The sequence below is a fragment of the Pteropus alecto genome, unplaced genomic scaffold, assembly GCF_000325575.1.
Source record: "Pteropus alecto unplaced genomic scaffold, ASM32557v1 scaffold95, whole genome shotgun sequence".
In the NCBI taxonomy this organism is placed as follows: Eukaryota; Metazoa; Chordata; class Mammalia; order Chiroptera; family Pteropodidae; genus Pteropus; species Pteropus alecto.
Window position 1 is genome coordinate 22843815 of NW_006441071.1, and position 18951 is coordinate 22862765.

At 31.2% G+C, this 18951-nt stretch overlaps 1 protein-coding gene across 1 annotated transcript in view; it reads left to right on the forward strand.

Annotated features, from left to right (window-relative positions):
• The window catches only part of VPS13A (vacuolar protein sorting 13 homolog A), a 176789-nt gene that overhangs the window by 115475 nt on the left and 42363 nt on the right, over positions 1 to 18951 (forward strand). Inside the window, 9 exon segments of the mRNA XM_025051387.1 lie at positions 1742 to 1870; positions 2242 to 2375; positions 4379 to 4508; positions 10378 to 10610; positions 13688 to 13841; positions 14349 to 14495; positions 14731 to 14812; positions 15676 to 15745; positions 16613 to 16718. Of these exon segments, the coding sequence (XP_024907155.1) occupies positions 1742 to 1870; positions 2242 to 2375; positions 4379 to 4508; positions 10378 to 10610; positions 13688 to 13841; positions 14349 to 14495; positions 14731 to 14812; positions 15676 to 15745; positions 16613 to 16718 (1185 nt within the window).

The following is an 18951-nucleotide window of genomic DNA, read 5'->3' on the forward strand; positions in this document are numbered from 1 at the left end:
CCTTTATAGTAGATTAAGCCAGTTATTTTAAGAAGGTGTTAGTGACTTAAGAGTGAAGTGTTTATTCTACTCCATCTTTAGCTAATAGATTTCTGTGTAAAAGCTTTTTGAAAGACTGCCTAAGGTTGATAAAATATTTTTCTTTGGAAGAAATTTACTTTAAATCTGTTAGGATTATAAGAGAAGTGTCTGCTATTTTTATTCAATTCACTATTCTTTCTTGCTGTTTAAGCCATCTTTCTGGGATCATACTTTATGATGTACATCCTTTAGAATTTCCTTTAGAGTTGGTTTTTGAGGAAAATGCCATCAGTTTGTGTTTATCCATAAAGGTTTTTATCATTATCATTTATGATAAATTTTTGATAATCAGTTCTTCTTTTTCTCAACATGTTATAGATTTTACTCCTCTGTTTTCTGGCTTCCATTTCTGTTGAAAATTCTGCTGTGGGTCTATCATTTCTTCAGAGGTCATCTTTCTTTTCTCCTTAATTGGCCTTTACGGTCTTCTCTTTATCCTCAGTATTCTGTAGCCATACTGTTTATCTACATATAGATTCCTTTTATATATCCTGCTTGAAATGCCTTACTCCTAGATTCGTGGATTAATGTATTTCATACTTTCTGTAAAATTTGCAACTATTATCTCTTTAAATATTCCTTTCCTGTGTTCTATTTTCTCCTTCTGGGCCTTTAAATCAGACATATTCTAGACCTTCATGTTCAATATTCCTTCTCTCTTAATATCTATTTTATATTTTCCATTTATATAACTTTTTGCTGCATTCTAGATAAATTCTACATCCATATCTTTGATAAACGTTTACTTTTACTGTGTAAACTGCTATTGAGCCTTCAATTGAGTTTTTATTTGAATAATTAATTATATTTCTCATTTCCAGAAGCTCCACTTTTTTCAAGTCTGCCTGTTCATTCATTCTTTCAGCAAATATTTATTGTGTACTCCTTATGTTCCTTGCAATACATCCAGTAACAAAATGCAGGCCCACGTCCTTGTTTATATTTCAATGAGATGAAGGGAAACACTAATAATACCATAATCAATTAGTAAAATAGTTTGTTTAAAGGTGACAATTCTAATGGGGGAAAAGGAAATAAGACGGGCAAAAGGTTTTAAGAGTTCTAATGAGCAAGGGGTGGGCTGTAATTTTACATAAAGTGGTTGAGGACAGGACTCATTGAGGTTACATTTAAATGGGCTTGGAGGAAATGTGAGAGGTAGCAATTGTCAGGCATCATATGAGCTGGAGCTGAGCTGCCAAGGTGTTGGAGCAGTTGATTAAGACAAGCCAAACCCAAAACGAACATAAAGTCAAGCTTTTAATCACTTACTGGGATACCTTTATGCCTTTTACAGCCTTAACCATATCCCACGTCCAGTTCCATTAGTTACCTTTTATGTTTGACTGAAACTAAGTAAGGTACTTGACTCTTGGGTCAGTTTCAAGTATACAGTACATTGGTTAGACATCTATATAGTTCATAAAATGATCCCCCCAATTGCCCCCTCCCTCTCTTGGCCCTCCACCTAGCTATCATATTAATGCTAACTGTATTACCTATGCCATGCTCCCCATCCCTGTAACTAGCTATCAACTACTAATTTGTACTTCTTTAGCCCTTCACCCCATTCTCCCAGTCCCCCAAACCTCTTCCCCTCTGTCCATCACCAAATTAATCTGTTGTTTTTTTAAATAAATATATGTAATATATGTTTTAGTGTATCCCCTTTTGGCCTGAGGATGCTTCAAATAAACTTCTTATTAAAGTTGAAAGAAGTGAAGGCCCTCCCAAAAAGATACATTTTAACAAGCAAGAAAATTGTATTTTATTGCGTCTGGATAATGAGGTAAGAGAAGCTAATATTACTTACTAGTATTTTATTTTATTTTTTGTTTTAAATAATTATCTCTTATGATATTTTTTTCCTTTCACCAAAAATGAACAAACTTCTTTTTGTAAAGGGAAAAAATACTAAAAGGAAACAGAGACATAAAACAATTTGCCATACAGAACGTAAGTCGGAGTGCCTAGAATATACCACATCTGGAATTTGACCCATCTGTATACAATAATTGAGAACATGGTTTCCCAGACATGTAGTATAAAATCCTGAGTTGCTTTCTAAATCATCAAAAAAAATGTTATGAATAATTTTATTATTAGTTAATATTATTTGGAAAATGATCACAGAGAATATTTTCTTTTCCATTTTTCTAGCTTGGAGGTATTATAGCAGAAGTTAATCTGGCTGAGCATTCTACAGTTATTACATTTTCAGATTATCATGATGGAGCAGCTACATTCCTGTTAATAAATCACACCAAGAATGACATTATTGAATACAAGCAAAGGTAAGAAGATTGTAAAAATACAGCATATCCTGACTTGAGCGGAGTCTAGATTGAGACATTGAGTTTATGATGATTTCATAAGGATATAAACACCGATCATGGCATTGTGGCTAAGTAAAACAATGTTCTTATTTTTGGAAAATGTACACTGAAGTACATAAGGATAAAACTGACTCGATGGCTATACTTTTTTTAAATTGTGATATAATTGATGTGTAACATTATATTAGTTTCAGGTGTACAAAATAATTATTTGATATTTGTATATATTGCAAAATGATTGCTATAATAAGTCTAGTTAACATCCATCATCATAGTTACACTTTTTTTCTTGTAATGAAAACTTTTAAGATTTACTCAGCAATTTTTAAAAAAATACAATAAAGTATTATTAACTATAGTCACTATGCTGTACATTACATCCCATGACTTATTTATTTTATAACTGGAATTTTGTACCTTTTGACCACCTTCACCCATGTCATTCACCACCCCTGCCTCCTCCCCTCCCCCCGCCTCTGGCAACCATTAATCTGTTCTCTGAATCTGTGTGTTTGGGTTTTGTTTGTTTGTTTGTCTGCTTTTTAGATTTAACATATAAGTGAGATCATATGGTATTTCTCTTTCTCTGACTTATTTCACCTAGCATAATGCCCTTAGAGTCCATCCATGTTGTCACAAATAACAACTTTTCCATCTTTTTCATGGCTGAATAATATTCTATTGTATACATATACCACATTTTATTTATCTATTCTTCCATTGTTCGGCACTTAGATTGTTTACATGTCTTGGCTATTGTAGATAATGCAGCAGCAAATGTAGGGGTGCATATATCTTTTTGATTTAGTGTTTTTGTTTTGTTTTGGATAAATATTCAAAAGTGGAATCACTGGATCATGTAGTAGTTTTATTTTTAACTTTTTGAGGAACTTCCTACTATTTTTCATAGTAGTCATACCAATTTATATTCCCACCAAGAGTTCACAAGGGTACCCTTTTCTCCACATCCTCACCAACACTTGTTATTTCTTTTCTTGTTTTTTTTTTTTAATAATAGCCATTCTGACAGGTATGAGGCGATATCTCATTGTGGTTTTGATTTGCATTTTCCTGATGATTAGTGATGAACATCTTTTCTTTTCCTTTTTTTTTTTTTTTACACCTACAGCCCCTGGTCTTCTTAGATAGTAGAGCATCTTTTCATATGTCTGTTTTGGCCATCTGTGTGTCCTCTTTTAATGTACTTTTAAGTGTTACAAAAAGGAAAATGGAAGAACAGAAGCAAATATGGCAAAAGCTTGATCATTGTGGAATCTTGTGAGGAAAATGTCAGTTTATCATAAGAATTTTGTCTATTTTTCATATTTTTCATGTTTTTAATAAATATAAATATTGAAACTTCATTATTGTGTCCCAAACGGTAGATACTGGTCGTCTTCTTGTTGAGGTGTGTGGGAAAGAACTGCTACATTTTTAAACTTCCCTGCAGATCATATTTAAATCTTGATTTTTCAGGACCACTATTAACATTTGTTTCAATTTTCTGTGATATCTTATCCTTGTAACACTACAGTTTATGTAACTTTCTGTTCCTGTACTTATCGGTCCAGGCTGTCTTGAATTTATTTTGTCTGATTCTTTTGTTTGTTTTCATCTGTCACGTAGGAAAAGGTTACCAACTACATTAGATTTAGTATATTTAAGATAAAGTAATTGGAATAATTTTTTCCATAATTTGTGTTACACAAGTTGACAAAGTAATTTCAAAGACCTGAAGACCTTTATTTCCTAAGTAGGACACACACATTTTTCCCTTGAAATATTCTCATTATTTTCTTAGAAAATCTTTTTCATTGTATAAGGAAATTTTTCAATCTGCTGTTAATCAGAACTATCTCAAATCTCAATTAATGAACTCAGAATTAATGAAGTGTTATTTGGGGAACTCTATATATTCATTTGGTGCACTTAATGTAATGCATAGTTTTACTATTTTTCAGTTCTCTCAGTGAAATAGAAGATTTCCTCCCTCCTGGAAAAGCAGTATTATATACATGGGCTGATCCAGTGGGCTCTAGAAAGCTGAAATGGAGTTGTGGAAAAAGCCACGGTGAAGTAACACAAAAGGATGTATGTATTGGGCAGATTATTATGATGTTCTCAGAAGCTTTTTTTTTTTTTTTTTAACATGGTATTCCCTTTCAGCTTTGCTACTTTAAAGTCTCCACTTCTAAAAATACTGCTAAATATTTTAAAAGCAGTATTCAAACTTTAACTTAACCAAAAATGTTGAAAACCTGAAGTAGTCTTATTTTGTCTGCATCATTATTTGCTTCCATTATGTTATAAAGGTAAATTGTGCTTAGGACATGCTTTCAGCATTCACCTCATAAACAGATATATATGCTCTTCATTGACAGTCATCTTAGGTCATTTTCACTTTTGCGAGGAACATTTAGGGATCTACTAACCTAAAGAGTTTATTTTTGGTGGAAAGCTATTGTTGATTTTTTTTTTTAAATCATGATAAATTTATGCATAAACATTTTCCGGTAACATTTTAAATGGCTTTCAGAAATTGTTTTATTAAAATTTTATTATTCTTTCAAAATACATCTTAATTTGACCCCTAGTCCAGTATCTTTTTTCTTACTGGTAGTTGTTATTTCTTTCAATCAATATGCTGCTGGTTCTCTCATTCCCATTTTAGAGGAGAAACTCAACATTCCATTATTAAATATGTCTTTACCGTAGGTTTTTTTTAAATAAATACTTTGTAAAATTAAGGCAGTTGCCTTCTCTTAGTTTGTACAAATGTTGTTTGTTTCTATGTGTCTATAAATGCGTATTGAATTTTTATCAGTTTTAATGCTTTTTATTTTTCATCTATTGAGACAATTATATGATATTTGGACTTTATCTATTTAAAAAGATGAATTATGTGCTTGTTTTTGTTTTTTTTTAATATTAGACCAATCTTGTATTTCTGGAATTGGCTTGCTAATGTTTAAAACTTTTGCTTGTATTCTTGAGACAAGTTGGCCTGAAACATGCCTACGATGTAATGTCCTTACCAGATTTTGATATTAAGGTTATGCTGATTTCTAAAACATGTTGAGAAGTATTTACAATTAATATAACTCTCTTCCTGTTATCTGGAAGAGTTTATATAAGATTGATATGATTTGTTCCTTGAATGTTTGCTAGAATTCACCAGTGAGGCTAAGCCATCTTAGCTGTGGTTGTCTTTGTAGGGAAGTTTTGAATTATGAATTTTATTTTGGTATTATATATAAGACAATTCAGTTTTCTATTTCTGCTTGTATCATTTTGGTAAGGGTTTTTCTAAAAATGTGTTTATTTCATCTCAGTTTTCTAATATATTGATATAAATGTGTTCATAATGCTCATCTTTTTTAACATTTATAGTGATTCTCTTTTTCATTCTTATTAAGGATTATTTGTGCCTTCATTCCTTTTCTTTGATAAGTTTTGCTAAGGACTTATGAGTTTATTAGTTTGGTTTTTTTCTATCAGAAAACCTGTGTTTTGTTCCTTTGACGGTCTCTTTTTTACATTTGTTTTCATTTTTACCAATTTGTGCTCTAATCTATGTTATATATTTTTTATTTTTCTTTAACTTTAATTTGATAATTTTCTTCTAAACTCTTTGAGATAGATACTGTATTAGTCTGTATTAGGGTGCTATAACAAAATACCTCAGACTAGATAGCTTAAACAACAAATTCATTTCTCACAGTCTGGAGGCTAGAAACGGGGGATCAGAACACCAACATGGGCAGGTTCTGGTAAAGCTGGTGAGGATTTTCTTTCCGGCTTGCAGATGACTACTTTCTTGCTATGTCTCAAATGACAGAGAGAGAACAAGTAAGCTCTCTGGTGTCTCTTATGAGGATACTAATCCTGTTGGATCAGAGCCCTAGCCCCACTCCTCGTGACATCATTTAATCTTAATTACCTCCATAAAGGCCCTATATCCAAATACAGTCACACTCAAGTTTGGGACTTCAACATAAGAATTTTGAGGGGGACACAGTCAAGTTTGTTGCAGATACTTCGATCATCGTTTTTCATATTTTCTTCACTTCTAATTTGAAATAACTTAAAGTCAAAATTTTTCTCCAAAAACAGCATGTTGTATCTTACAACTTCTGATAGGTTTATATATTTATTATCCTTTAGTTTAATATATTTTCTAAATTTCATTGTGATTTATATTTTCTATTTGGTTTCATGGTTACTTTGGTTATTTCTTACTTTTCAAAAGTATGGAAATTTTCTGGTTGTTTGTTGATTTCTAACTTAATTCCATTGTGATCTGAAGACATACTCTGATTCAGTTTCTTTGAAATTTATGGAGATTGAATTTGTTGGCCAATGTGTGGTAAATATTTCATGGTATTCGAAAAGTATGTATTCTGTAGTTGTTGCTTACAATGGTCTATGTATGTCAGTTTTGTTTAAGTTTGTTAATTGTATTGTTTATATCTTCTGCCTGATTAATTTTTTTATTCGCTTGTGCTGTTACTGTAGGAATTGTGTTTAAAAAACTTATGATATAATCATGGATTTATATAGTTCTCCTTTGGTTTTGTTAGTTTTAGCTTTTATGTTTTGAAATTATGTGAGTAGATACAAATTTAGAATTGTTATATCTTCCTGGTATTTGATCCTTTTATTAATATGTATTATTGTTGTGCCCAGCAGTTTCTTTTGAGGCTCACACATTCAGACTGAAAACTGTCATAGGCCACAGCTTGCAATTTGCCTACTTGGACGATTCAGGCCAGGAAACACAGCATGTCAGTGAGGAGCATCACACATTTTGTATAGCAGTTTAGGAGGTATTCTCTTTGGACACCTCAAACGACAGCTTTGTTGTGAGGGGACAAGGCTCACTTGGGTGTGTTATCTGCTAGATCTTGACCTAGAAGCCCTACTCCACAATAGCACAAATCTCTTGTAACAACCCATGAGCATAACTTACATTTTTTTTTGCAAATGACATGTAAATATTACCACACTGAGAGAAACTTAAAAGTATTGCTTCCTACCATATTACAACATGCTTTCTTGACTTATTCAAACCTGCTGTAAATTAGCACTTGTACTATTTTACCAGTAATATAACAACTTTAGAGCTCTTTAACTCTGTTTACTCCTTTCATCTTATTTACTATTGTTTTTTATCTCTAAAAATATGTTAAATTCCATAAGAAGTATTATAACTGTTTTTATACAATTAACATTAACTTTTTGCACTTTTCATTCCTGCCTGTCTTTATATTTTCATTTGGGTTCATTTTTCTTCTCTTTAATATTTTTCTGGTGTGAGTCTCTATTAATGCATTTGTCTAGAAATGTCTTTACTTTGCCCTTTTTTAATGTGGGTTATTTTTGCCGGATGTCATATTTCAGGGTTGGCACATTTTTTTCTCTTTACCTTAGGACTCCAGCATTACATAAATCTTACACCTTTTACCATGTCCTTATGACTTTTTTGTGGTATTCAATATTGTTTCATCTTTTTCTCTGCATACTACAGTATAGATATTTTCTTCGGGCCTGTTTTTCACTGTATTTCTTTTGCTATATCTAATCTACTCTTAAAATCATATATTGAGTTCTTAATTTTAATTATTGAAATTATCAGTTCTAGGATTTCTATTGTAGAAATTTTTGTTCCAAAATTATCTGTCTTGTTACATAATTATTTGAATGTATTAATCACAGCTGCTTTAAAGTCTATCTCACAATTTCAATATCTGGATCTCTTGTGGATATATTTATATATCTTTCTTTTTTTCCTTTTCACTCAAACTCATTTTTATGCATGTTTAATTTTTACTCTGTGCTGGATGTGATATATGAACATTTTTGAAGAAAATTTGAAGTCTGTATGATGTTCTCTTTCTCTTAAGAAGGTAAGGTTTTGCCTTTGTTGGCAGCCAGTTTAAGAGGTTTAACCTTAATCCAAATGGGGAGTGAAATGATTCAAATCTGGTCTTAAGTCCTTGTCTAGTTAGAGGACTAGTCTACTTCCAGTTGACTCTAGTACCCAAAGAGAATAGCCCTTTGAGGACTCAGCTAAAAGCCTAAGCTGTTAGTCCTAGCTTTTTGGTATGCCCTGCACTATAATTCTGGTTCTTCCATTCCCTTGAAACAGGGACTACCCAATATTTTTCTCGTCTCTGCTTCTACTTGTATATTTGGCAGTTGCCTTTTGGAGAAAGCAACACCCAAGTTCACTTTTATTGGCTTACCACCTCTCTCAGATCTTGGCCTCATTATTTCTCAATTCTTTGCCAGCTTTTCTATTTTTTTCAAACATTTAAATATATTTGTGTGTGTGTGTGTGTGTGTCCAGCTATTGTTCTTGGCAACAGAATTGGTGCAAGACCACCTGGTCATCAACTGGTAGAGCAGAAACTCGGGATATCTTTTTAAAATGAAACTTGTTAGCATATGAGAATGTAATGGCATTTTGTATATTGATTTTGCATCCAGAAAACTCACTGAATTATTAATATTGATTATGCGATTTTTATTTTTCTATATAGACAATTATGGCACTTAATAAATAATGAGAGTTTTGTTTCCTCCTTCTCAGTCCTTTCATCTTTAATTACCTTTTGCCTTACTAGACTGGCTAGGATCTCTCTATACTGTTGAATAAAAAATGATGTTTGCAGATACCTTTGCCTTACATTTGATCTTAAATTATATACCTTCAACATTTCACCTTTACGATTAATCTTTGCCAAAATTTGCTGTTTTTGTTTTGTGTCGTCTTGTTTTGGAGAGTTTGATAAGAGGTTAAAGACCATTTCATCTAGTCTTTGTTTGCCAAAAGTTTTTATTATGACTGGGTTTTGAATTTCATAAGATGTTTTCTCCCATATAGGTGCTGTTTTATTTGCATTACTTTTCTTTCTTACTTCAAATATCTATCTTGGATCACTTTCTTTTGCCAGTGTTTAATTCTTCATGTAGAATTTCATTCAATAAATCTTTGTTGATTGTGAAATTTAGTAGTTTTTATTTGTTTTTAGATTTATTCAGGAAAAAAGATTTTATTCAAACTTTGAAATAATCTTATATTTGATCTGTTGATTAGTACTTTTTGTATACATGTTGTAATGATAATTGAACTTTCTAAGATAAATCTGAGATCCACTACGCAATATTAGAAAGACTGCTGAACTATTTGAAAATATGTTAGTTTTTTATTTCTCAATGTAATTTTAGTTCTGTTTTATTTTAGAAAGTATTATGAGTAACATGACTGTTCTTAGATACTGATTTTATAGTTACTACTCCAGTTTTTAATTTCAGTGGATTATAACATGAATACTATATATTAAAGTTTTGTATTAATCAGAATATTTACTTGACTGGAAATTCATGGCTGACTTTTAATTATTAGAATTTGCTATATTTATTTTGTCATTGAACATCAAGATCCTGATATCAGCATAATATTTATATAAAAGGGCTTCCTGCAGAATTATTCACCTGTGGTGAATATCCATGTTTCTGTAGAGTCTGCAATTGAGTCAGATACTTTTTATCCTGTTTAATTCAGCTCTGTAAGGAAATATGAATTTCTGACTGAACAACTTGACACATGACACATTGATTAGTCTTAGTATAAAGGAGAGAAAGTAATACTTTGTGTTATTGATAAGCCTACAAAGAAAGACTGTTTAATTACATTTTATCAAGATGCTAATTTAAAGAACAATTGCCCTGTCTTACTGATTAGTCACTTTATAATAATAACAGCAGAAGCTAACATCAGATGATTCTAATTAAGAAAATTTCCAAATGTCACACAATATTATTAATTCATTTAGTTTGTTTGCCCCTATGAAGGAGGTGCCATTATTATTCTAATTTTTTAAATGTGAAATCTAGATTTCATGTTAGTTGGGATCAAATTCTAATAATTTTTTATTTTTTCATGTTTTTATTTTAGGATATGATGACACCTATAAATTTGGGGAAAAAGACTATTTATTTAGTTTCATTCTTTGAAGGCTTACAGCGCATTATTTTATTCACTGAAGATCCAAAGGTATTTAAAGTGACATATGAAAGTGAGAAAGCAGAGTTAGCAGAGCAAGAAATTGTGTTGGCATTACAAGATGTTGGAATTTCTCTCGTCAACAATTACACAAAGCAAGAAGTAGCCTATATTGGCATTACAAGGTTAGATGCCTTATAATTTGGATAAATTTAAATGATCAGTTCTTAATTATCAAGAACAGTGATTGTAAAATCTAAAATAATTTAGTTTAACACTTATATTTTGACTATTCATTGAGACTAAGGTAATGCTAGTTTAAAGATGCTTGTGAGATTTTTTTTTTGCCTTTTGAGATTAAAATATATCAAAAATGAGATTATCCCAGTTGTCTAAAAAGTTAAACTATGGAATATTTAACATCCAAATTATACATTTTATTTAACATGTCATAAGGAAATGTTTAATTGTCCATTACTACTTACCTAGTGCAGAGTACATTGTAGATGCTCGATAGTTGTTCGAGGAATAAAGACAGTTACATTCTAATTTGACTTTGGAACTTTACAATCTAATAAGTTAGTACTATATTATTCCCCATATAAGTCATCACTAGTAAAATTCTTTTTTCCCTCATGTCCTTACTATTTCTGTTCATAAAATAAAATTAACGTATATATATTAGTGTCTAATTTTGAGAATATTTCTAGATTCCATTCTGTTTAACCAGAATAATGTAGTTTTAATCTTTTATTTGGCTTAAACTCTTAAATAAATGTATATATTAAAGTTATGTAATACAAATTTAAATTTATTTTTCTCTGTAAATTTATCTAGAAATGCCTCTGACTTCTTATTGAATGAGATCCATGCCATTTAAAAAGGAATATTAAAAATTATTTTCCTAGAAATATTTATTGTTCTCAGAAAATGTGTTCATTATTTAAACAAAAAAGGTCAAATAGACGACAGATACTAAGCCTGTTAAACTTGATATGTGCTATGTCCTGTGCTGTAATGTCTATGATGTGAATGCAAGTGAGAATAATACATGGTTCCTACCTTTCTGTTTATTAAGTGAATATAAATCTTAGAAGGAATAAACAAGTAGAATAATTAAATAAAATTAAAATAACTTAAATACTTAAACAGAAAGAGTGAAGTAATTTTAGAATGCGGATAGATATTTTTTATTCTGTAGTTAATTCTTTCGGCAATTTTCCCATCAATTAGATTTGTTCCATTCACACACTCTCTTGCTAATTACTGTTTCACATTTTGTCTCTTTTTAAACCCTCATTAACTCTCTCAGTTCACTGCGTTGCATCCCATTTCACAGACAGAATTGAGCAATCAAAAAGGACCTTTCAAAGACCAACTCCATGTCACCTTCCTATTCACCAGTGATTTTTAACTACATAATGCCCCAACATACTTCTCCATAGTTATCATAGATATATCATATGTGTTCCGTTTACAACATATTTTTCTACTTTTGCATTGTATTCCATTCCCTCTTGCCTCTTTGAGACATTGATTCAGCAATTCTTTTTATCCCATGTCAACAATTTTTGGCTCTCTCTTGGATTGTTTCCATCAGTATTATTTCTCTCAACTTAAAAAAAAATTCTCTTGAGCCTACTTTTCCCTGCTACCTACTGCCAATTTCTGTGCTTCCCTTTGTAGCCAAACTGCTCAAAAGTGTTATGCACTACGAAAGAATTTAATATATTCACTATCTCCGATTGTTTTTTCCCCATTTTTTCTTTAACCACTCCAAACAAGCTTTTGTTCAACATACCGTGAAACCAGTATTGTCAGGATCACCAGAGAAACCTGTATATTGCCAGGTCTGGGTTACAATTACCAGTCCTCAAGTTGCTTAAGTTCATGACATTTAAAACAGATCCTCCCTTGATACAGTGTCTTTGACTTGGCATCCAAGATAACTCACTATCTTGGTTTTTCTTTCTACCCCAACATTCTCAGTTTATTGGTTCCTTGTCTTCTTCTAAATTGCTTAATTTTAGGTGCCCTGAGATTTTCAGACCTTAGTCCTCTGCTCTGTTTCAGTTTAATGATTTCAAATACCACGTATATGCCAAAATTTTCTAGAAATATACCTTCAGCCAGATATTTTTCCTAAACTCCAGACTTGTATATCCAACTGCCTACACAAAATCTCTACACAGATGTCTAATAGACCTCTTAACCTTTACATACATAAAACCCAATTCCTGAACTCCTCCTCCTAAAACCTGTCTCCCCATTGGAGTTATTGACAACGGAATCCTTCTAGTTGCTCAAGTCAAAACTTTGGAATCATCTTGACTCATCTCTTTATCTCACACCTCACATCTAATTCATCTAGAAGTTCTGTTCTGGCTCTACCTTCAAAACACACATAGAATCTGACCACTGTTCCCTATGTCACAGTTACCACCCTAGGCAGAACCGTCACCATTTCTCTCTTGGCTTACTACATTAAATTCCTAAAAAGTTTTCTTGTTTCTATCTGCCATTTCTTTTTCTTTACCCCCATCCCAAATCAGTGTATTCCTAACAAAGCTTAAGTCAGATCATGTCACTGATCTTCTCATAATATTTCAATGGTACCTCATCTCAGAATAAAATTCAGTCTTTACAATACCCTATAAAGCTTTTCCATTATTAGCCTTTCATTATCTATCTTACTTCATTTTCTACTCTTAATGTGTTCCAGGTATACCAGCCTCCTTGCTCTGCTTTGAAGTCTTTGCACTAGCAAAGTCCCTCTACCTGAAATGTTCTCCTGTTATGTGCTGGATAACTCATCTCCTTTAAGGTTGTTGAAATCTCACCTTCTCCTTGACACTACCTGTTGACCATTCTATTTTAATACTGCAATCCCCACCACTTTGCATATCCCAATACTCCAGATCCACCTTATCTTGTCTGTTTTTTCTTTCAAAAGCATTCCACCTCCTAATATGTTAAAATATGCTAACTTACTATATTTACGATACTGTCTGTCACTGCTCAGCTAAAATAAAACTTCAGAATGGCAGAGATGTTCACTGATAATATTCCTACCACCTAGAATAGTACCTAAATAGGAATTTAATAAGGATTGGTTAGATGAATTTCATATTTTTAAACTTGTAATATGCTTGCTTATAACTGAAGATGTTGTAAATTTTTACTCAAGGTTTTGTAATTCATGTAATAAACCAGTTAAAATGAAAATGTAAATAGTACCATGATTTTTGCTTTTATATGTAAGTTCTGATGTGGTTTGGGAGACAAAGCCCAAGAAGAAAGCAAGATGGAAGCCGATGAGTGTAAAGCACACTGAGAAGTTAGAGAAAGAATTTAAGGAATATACTGAATCTTCACCTTCAGAAGATAAGGTTGTTGAGTTGGACACTAACATTCCGGTAATATGTTTAAGTATTAATATAAAGTTTCAACATTTATATGCTATAATTAGATTAATTATAGTGCCTTTTTTAAGAAAAGTCTGATTTCCTTACAAAATAGTAAATCCTGTCATATATACTATATAAAATATTTTAAAGGGATAGTTATCTGTATTAAAATCTCAGGCTTTCTCTTGAGATTCTAATGATCTTATCTGTTCCTTGGTTAACAAGCCAATAAGTTTCACTTATTTCTTTAGTTCTAAAATTGTATATTTTATCACTTTTTTGTGATATTTTAGTAAATTTATTTTTAAAATGTTACAACTAAGCTGTACAGAGTATATGAATATTTTTGTGAATTATATGGATATGAACTATAAAGGATCTCAGTCTAAACCTAATCAAATATTTAGCCCATTTAATTAATATTTTTTAAGTTTTTTGTATAAATTTCTAATTTCAGTTAATTATGAATAAAGAGAAATACCATGTTTTTTTTGGGGGGGGTGACATATTTTTCAGGTTCGCTTCACACCTAGCGGTAGTAACATGAAAATTCTACAACCACATATAATAGCTATACGAAGAAATTATCTTCCAGCATTAAAAGTGGAATATAACACATCTGCACATCAGTCATCATTTAGAATTCAAATATACAGAATACAGGTGAGTCTGAAAATATAGTCAAATTACATTATAAAGAGACATAGCAATAAATATATTTCAATGATCTGTTTTATCTAGCACTTCAGTTTCAGTGTGGAACTAGACTTTTTGATTCCTTCTACTTCTTAAATCCTGTTAGTCTAGTTAGGTTTATAATTAACATATGACTACTAACCTGGGTTTTTTTTGTTGTTGTTGTTGTTGTTGTTGTTTTTTTTGTCTCTCTCTCTCTTAGATCCAGAACCAGATACCAGGTGCTATATTTCCCTTTGTGTTTTATCCTATCAAACCTCCCAAGTCGGTCACCATGGATTCAGGTTTGTTTGTATTTTTATATTGCCATAAAAATGGTTGTATTAACTGTTTGGTTTATTTTACTATAAAATGTGAAATGAAACTATTCTACTCAACTAACTTCAACAAAACTCTGAGTGAATACTGAAGAAAATATTAATTAGAGAAACACATTTAAATTTTTAGGAATATTACTCATTTGTAAACTCCTGCTTTAAAAGCCACTGGGACCTTTGAATAAATTGTAAGGAAGTTCAAATTCAGAGTGTTTCTGACCACAGAAACTATCCTGTATCACCAGATGAGAATGACCAATCCTTTCTTCCATCTTCTTCTTCCCCTTAACATTTTTTCTTTCTTTGTTGTTCCTCTTGTCCGCACTTTCTCTTCCTTCCCCAATACCCTACATCTGTCCCCTCTCCTTTGGCTTTGTACCTGCACTTCCATACCACTGGCTCTAAACTATCTAAGGGGTTGTTCATAATCTGCTTGGAAGCCTTTTGACCAGTATGCATGCCCAAGCCCTTTCACCTAAAAGTCTGGGGCAAAACCCTGAAATCTGTGTTTTCACAAAGTCTCTCTGATGATTCTAATACTTCTAGTTTTAAAACACGAATTTAAAGGATTAGTTGCCCTTAGAGTGAATACAGATAATTTAAAAAAAACTGTCTTGGAGTCTGAAAATAAGATTGTAATGGATTGTGCAAATATCTTTAAATGACTTTCATTAATATTAAAAGTACTCTCATTACTACAAATATTAAAACTATTATGATTTAGTAAATAATTTCATTGGCTATTGTGATGTGCATTGAATTTCAGGAATATATTTATTATCCTTCGTTTAAAGCATCATGGAATTAATTGTATTCATTAACCTTTACAGCACCAAAGCCCTTTACAGATGTCAGTATTGTCATGAGATCTGCAGGGCACTCCCAGATATCACGTATTAAGTAAGTGTCTTAATACATTCCTTATGTGTCCCATAATGTTTTGATTTAAATATGCACATTAATTGTACTCTTTTAAAAAATAAATTTCAGATGAGTCAAAGATTTAAGTGTCAAGTACTAAGTTATAAAGGTCATAGAAAAAATCTACTAATTATTTTATAATCTTGGAGAATCAGAAGGCTCAGAAATATGTTTAGTTTTTAATAATAATTGTTTCTAAATTATGGGTATTTTCTTTTTTGCTTTATTTTTTCTCTTAAGTTTTTTTATAATTACTGCATATTATTTTAGAAACAAGAAAGAAAATAGTATCTTCAAATTCAGTCACCACTCAGTCCCAGCAATAGACCATTTACAGAAACATTCATCTGTGTATTACTCCCCTATTTCTTGTTTCTTCTACCCTATCACCAAGATAAACAGTCTTTATTCTCTTGCTTTTTATAGTTTTATTGTATATGTGTGCCTAAACATTATTCTTCTTAGTTTTCCATTTTTTCCCCTAATTAAAAAATATTTTTTTTTGAAATTGTACGTATACTTCCAGGACTTGCTTTTTTTTTTATTAAACTTTTCACTAAAATTTATTTTGTGGTATGTACTTAGAGTTTATTCATAATCACTAATACGTAAGATTCTGTTATATGACTTTATACCACAGTTAATTTCTTCTCTATAGGCATTTTTATACTTGAGTTTGTTGCTATTATGAAAAGTGTTGCCATGACATTTATTGATTATTATTATTCATTTCTCTAGAAAGTCCTAAGTTTCAATGTTCTAATATTTATCTAGTACTTTTTCCTCATCTAATTTTCTTAATGCAGTTAATTGATTATCTTTAATGTTTTCTACTCTGTAATATAGGTACTTCAAAGTGTTGATACAAGAAATGGATCTCAGGTTAGATCTTGGGTTTGTCTATGCTTTAGCAGAACTTATGACAGAAGCCGAAGTAACTGAAAAAACGGAGGTAAGACAATAATAGCATTGATGGAAAGGATTAGAGAAAGAGGAAAGCTAAGAAAAATGATATTATAAATTCTTAAAGGTATTAAAATGGTTTCGTTTTGTTTTTAGAATATAATTTTTATTATGTGGTGAGCACATTGATAGAAATCACATTTTCATATTTTAGAAGGTAGAAGCAAGAAAAGTTAAAGTCTTTTTAAGGCGAATTAACAAATAGTAGGAAAGGTTTTAAGCCAATAAATAGTACAGGAAAGAGGATAATCAGTCATGTTCATATCACTGGTTTTTTCTATTTTATTTCCTGGATTACTTTTGATTAATAATTTAAAATTTTTAATTTGACCAGGGTATTTAATGAGAGAAGGCATAAGGCAAATGAAAGGTAATATCTTATTTGTGACTGATGGGAAGACTATAAAATCAGTGATGGGGTGGATCAGATATGGTGCCTTTTTCAGCTGTCTTTGTAGAATTCTTAGGATAAGACAAACTGCATGGATAAAGACAAGGGAAAATATACTTTTTTTCTTTTAATAAGAGTTTATGGGTATGTAGTTTACATACGATACATTTCACCCATTTAATGTGTACAGTTCAATGGTTTTTAGCATATTCATAGAGTTAAACACCATCACCTCTAATTCCAGAACATTTCACCACCCCAGGAAGAAACTGCCCTATCCCCATGCATCCACTAACATACTTGCTGTCTATAGGTTTTCCTGTTCCAGACATTTTATGTTAATGGAATCATACATTATGTAGTCTTTTTTGATGGGCTTCTTTCACTTAGGATAGATAATGTTTTTAAGATTCATCTGAGTTGTCAAACTATCAGTACTTCATTTTTTTAATGGCCAAGTAATATTTTATTGTATAGATATGCTACATTTTGTTTTTCCACTTATCTGTTAATAGACATTTAGGTTATTTCCTCTTTTTGGCTATAATGAATAATGCTGCCATGAATATTTGTGTACAAGTTTTTATGTGGACATATGTAATTATTTCTCTTGAATATATACCTAGGAATGGAACTGCTAGGAACATGGTAACTCTGTTTAATTGTTTTAGGACTTCCAGACAATTTTCCATAGTGACTATACCATTTTATATTCTCAGCAAAATATATGAGGGTGCTGATTTCAACACATCCTCACCAACATTTGATGTTATCTATCCTTTTGATTCTAGTCATCCTAGCGGATGTAAAATAGTATATCATTGTGGTTTTGATTTGCATTTACCTGATGAGTAATTATTTTAGGCATTTTTTGATGTTTTAATTGATTATTTTCATATTTTCTATAGAAGAATGTCATTCTATTTAGATACTTTGCCTATTGTTTAATGGATTGTCCTCTTTTTATTGAGTTGTAAAAGTTCTTGTATATTCTGAATACAAGTCCCATATCAGATACATGATTGGCAGATATTTTCTCTCATTCTCTCATTTCGTGTGTTGTTTTACTTACTTGTTGTTTTTGGAAGCACAAAAGTTTTTAATGAAATTCCAATTATGTTTAGTTGTTGCTCATGTTTTAGTGTCATTTCTAAGAATCCTTTATCAAATCCAAAATTATGAAGATTTAGCCCTATATTCTAAGAGTTTTAAAGTTTTAGCTCTTACAATTTAGTCTTTCATCCTTCTTGAGTTAATTTTTGTATATGGTGTGAGGTAAACGTTCAACATCAATCTTTAGCATTCGGCTATTTTCAATTGTCCAGCACTATTTGTTAAAAAGACTTTTTGATTTGTTCTCCATTAATGGTCTTGCTACCCTTGCTACCCAAAAAATCAGTTGACCATAGACACATGATTTTATTTCATTGATCTTTATGTCCATCCTTATGCCAGTCCCACACTGTCTTGAATATTGTTGTTCTGTAGTAAGTTTTGAAATTGAGAAGTATAAATCCTCCTACTGTGTTCTTTTTCAAGATTGTGTGGGATATTTTGGGTCCCTTTGTAATTCCATATGAATTTTAGAATCAGTTTGTCTTGTCAACTTCTTCAGGAGTTGGGAGTCTGATGAGGATTATATTGAATCTACAGATTAATTCGAGGAGTATTGCCATCTTAACAGTATTAAGCCTTCCAATCATTGAACATAGGTTGTTTTCCATTTATGTAGATCTGTTTGGTTTTTTTTCAATGATGTTTTATAGTTTTCAGAAAATAAGTTTTGCACTTTTGTTATATTTATTTGAGTATTTTATTTTTATAGTATTAT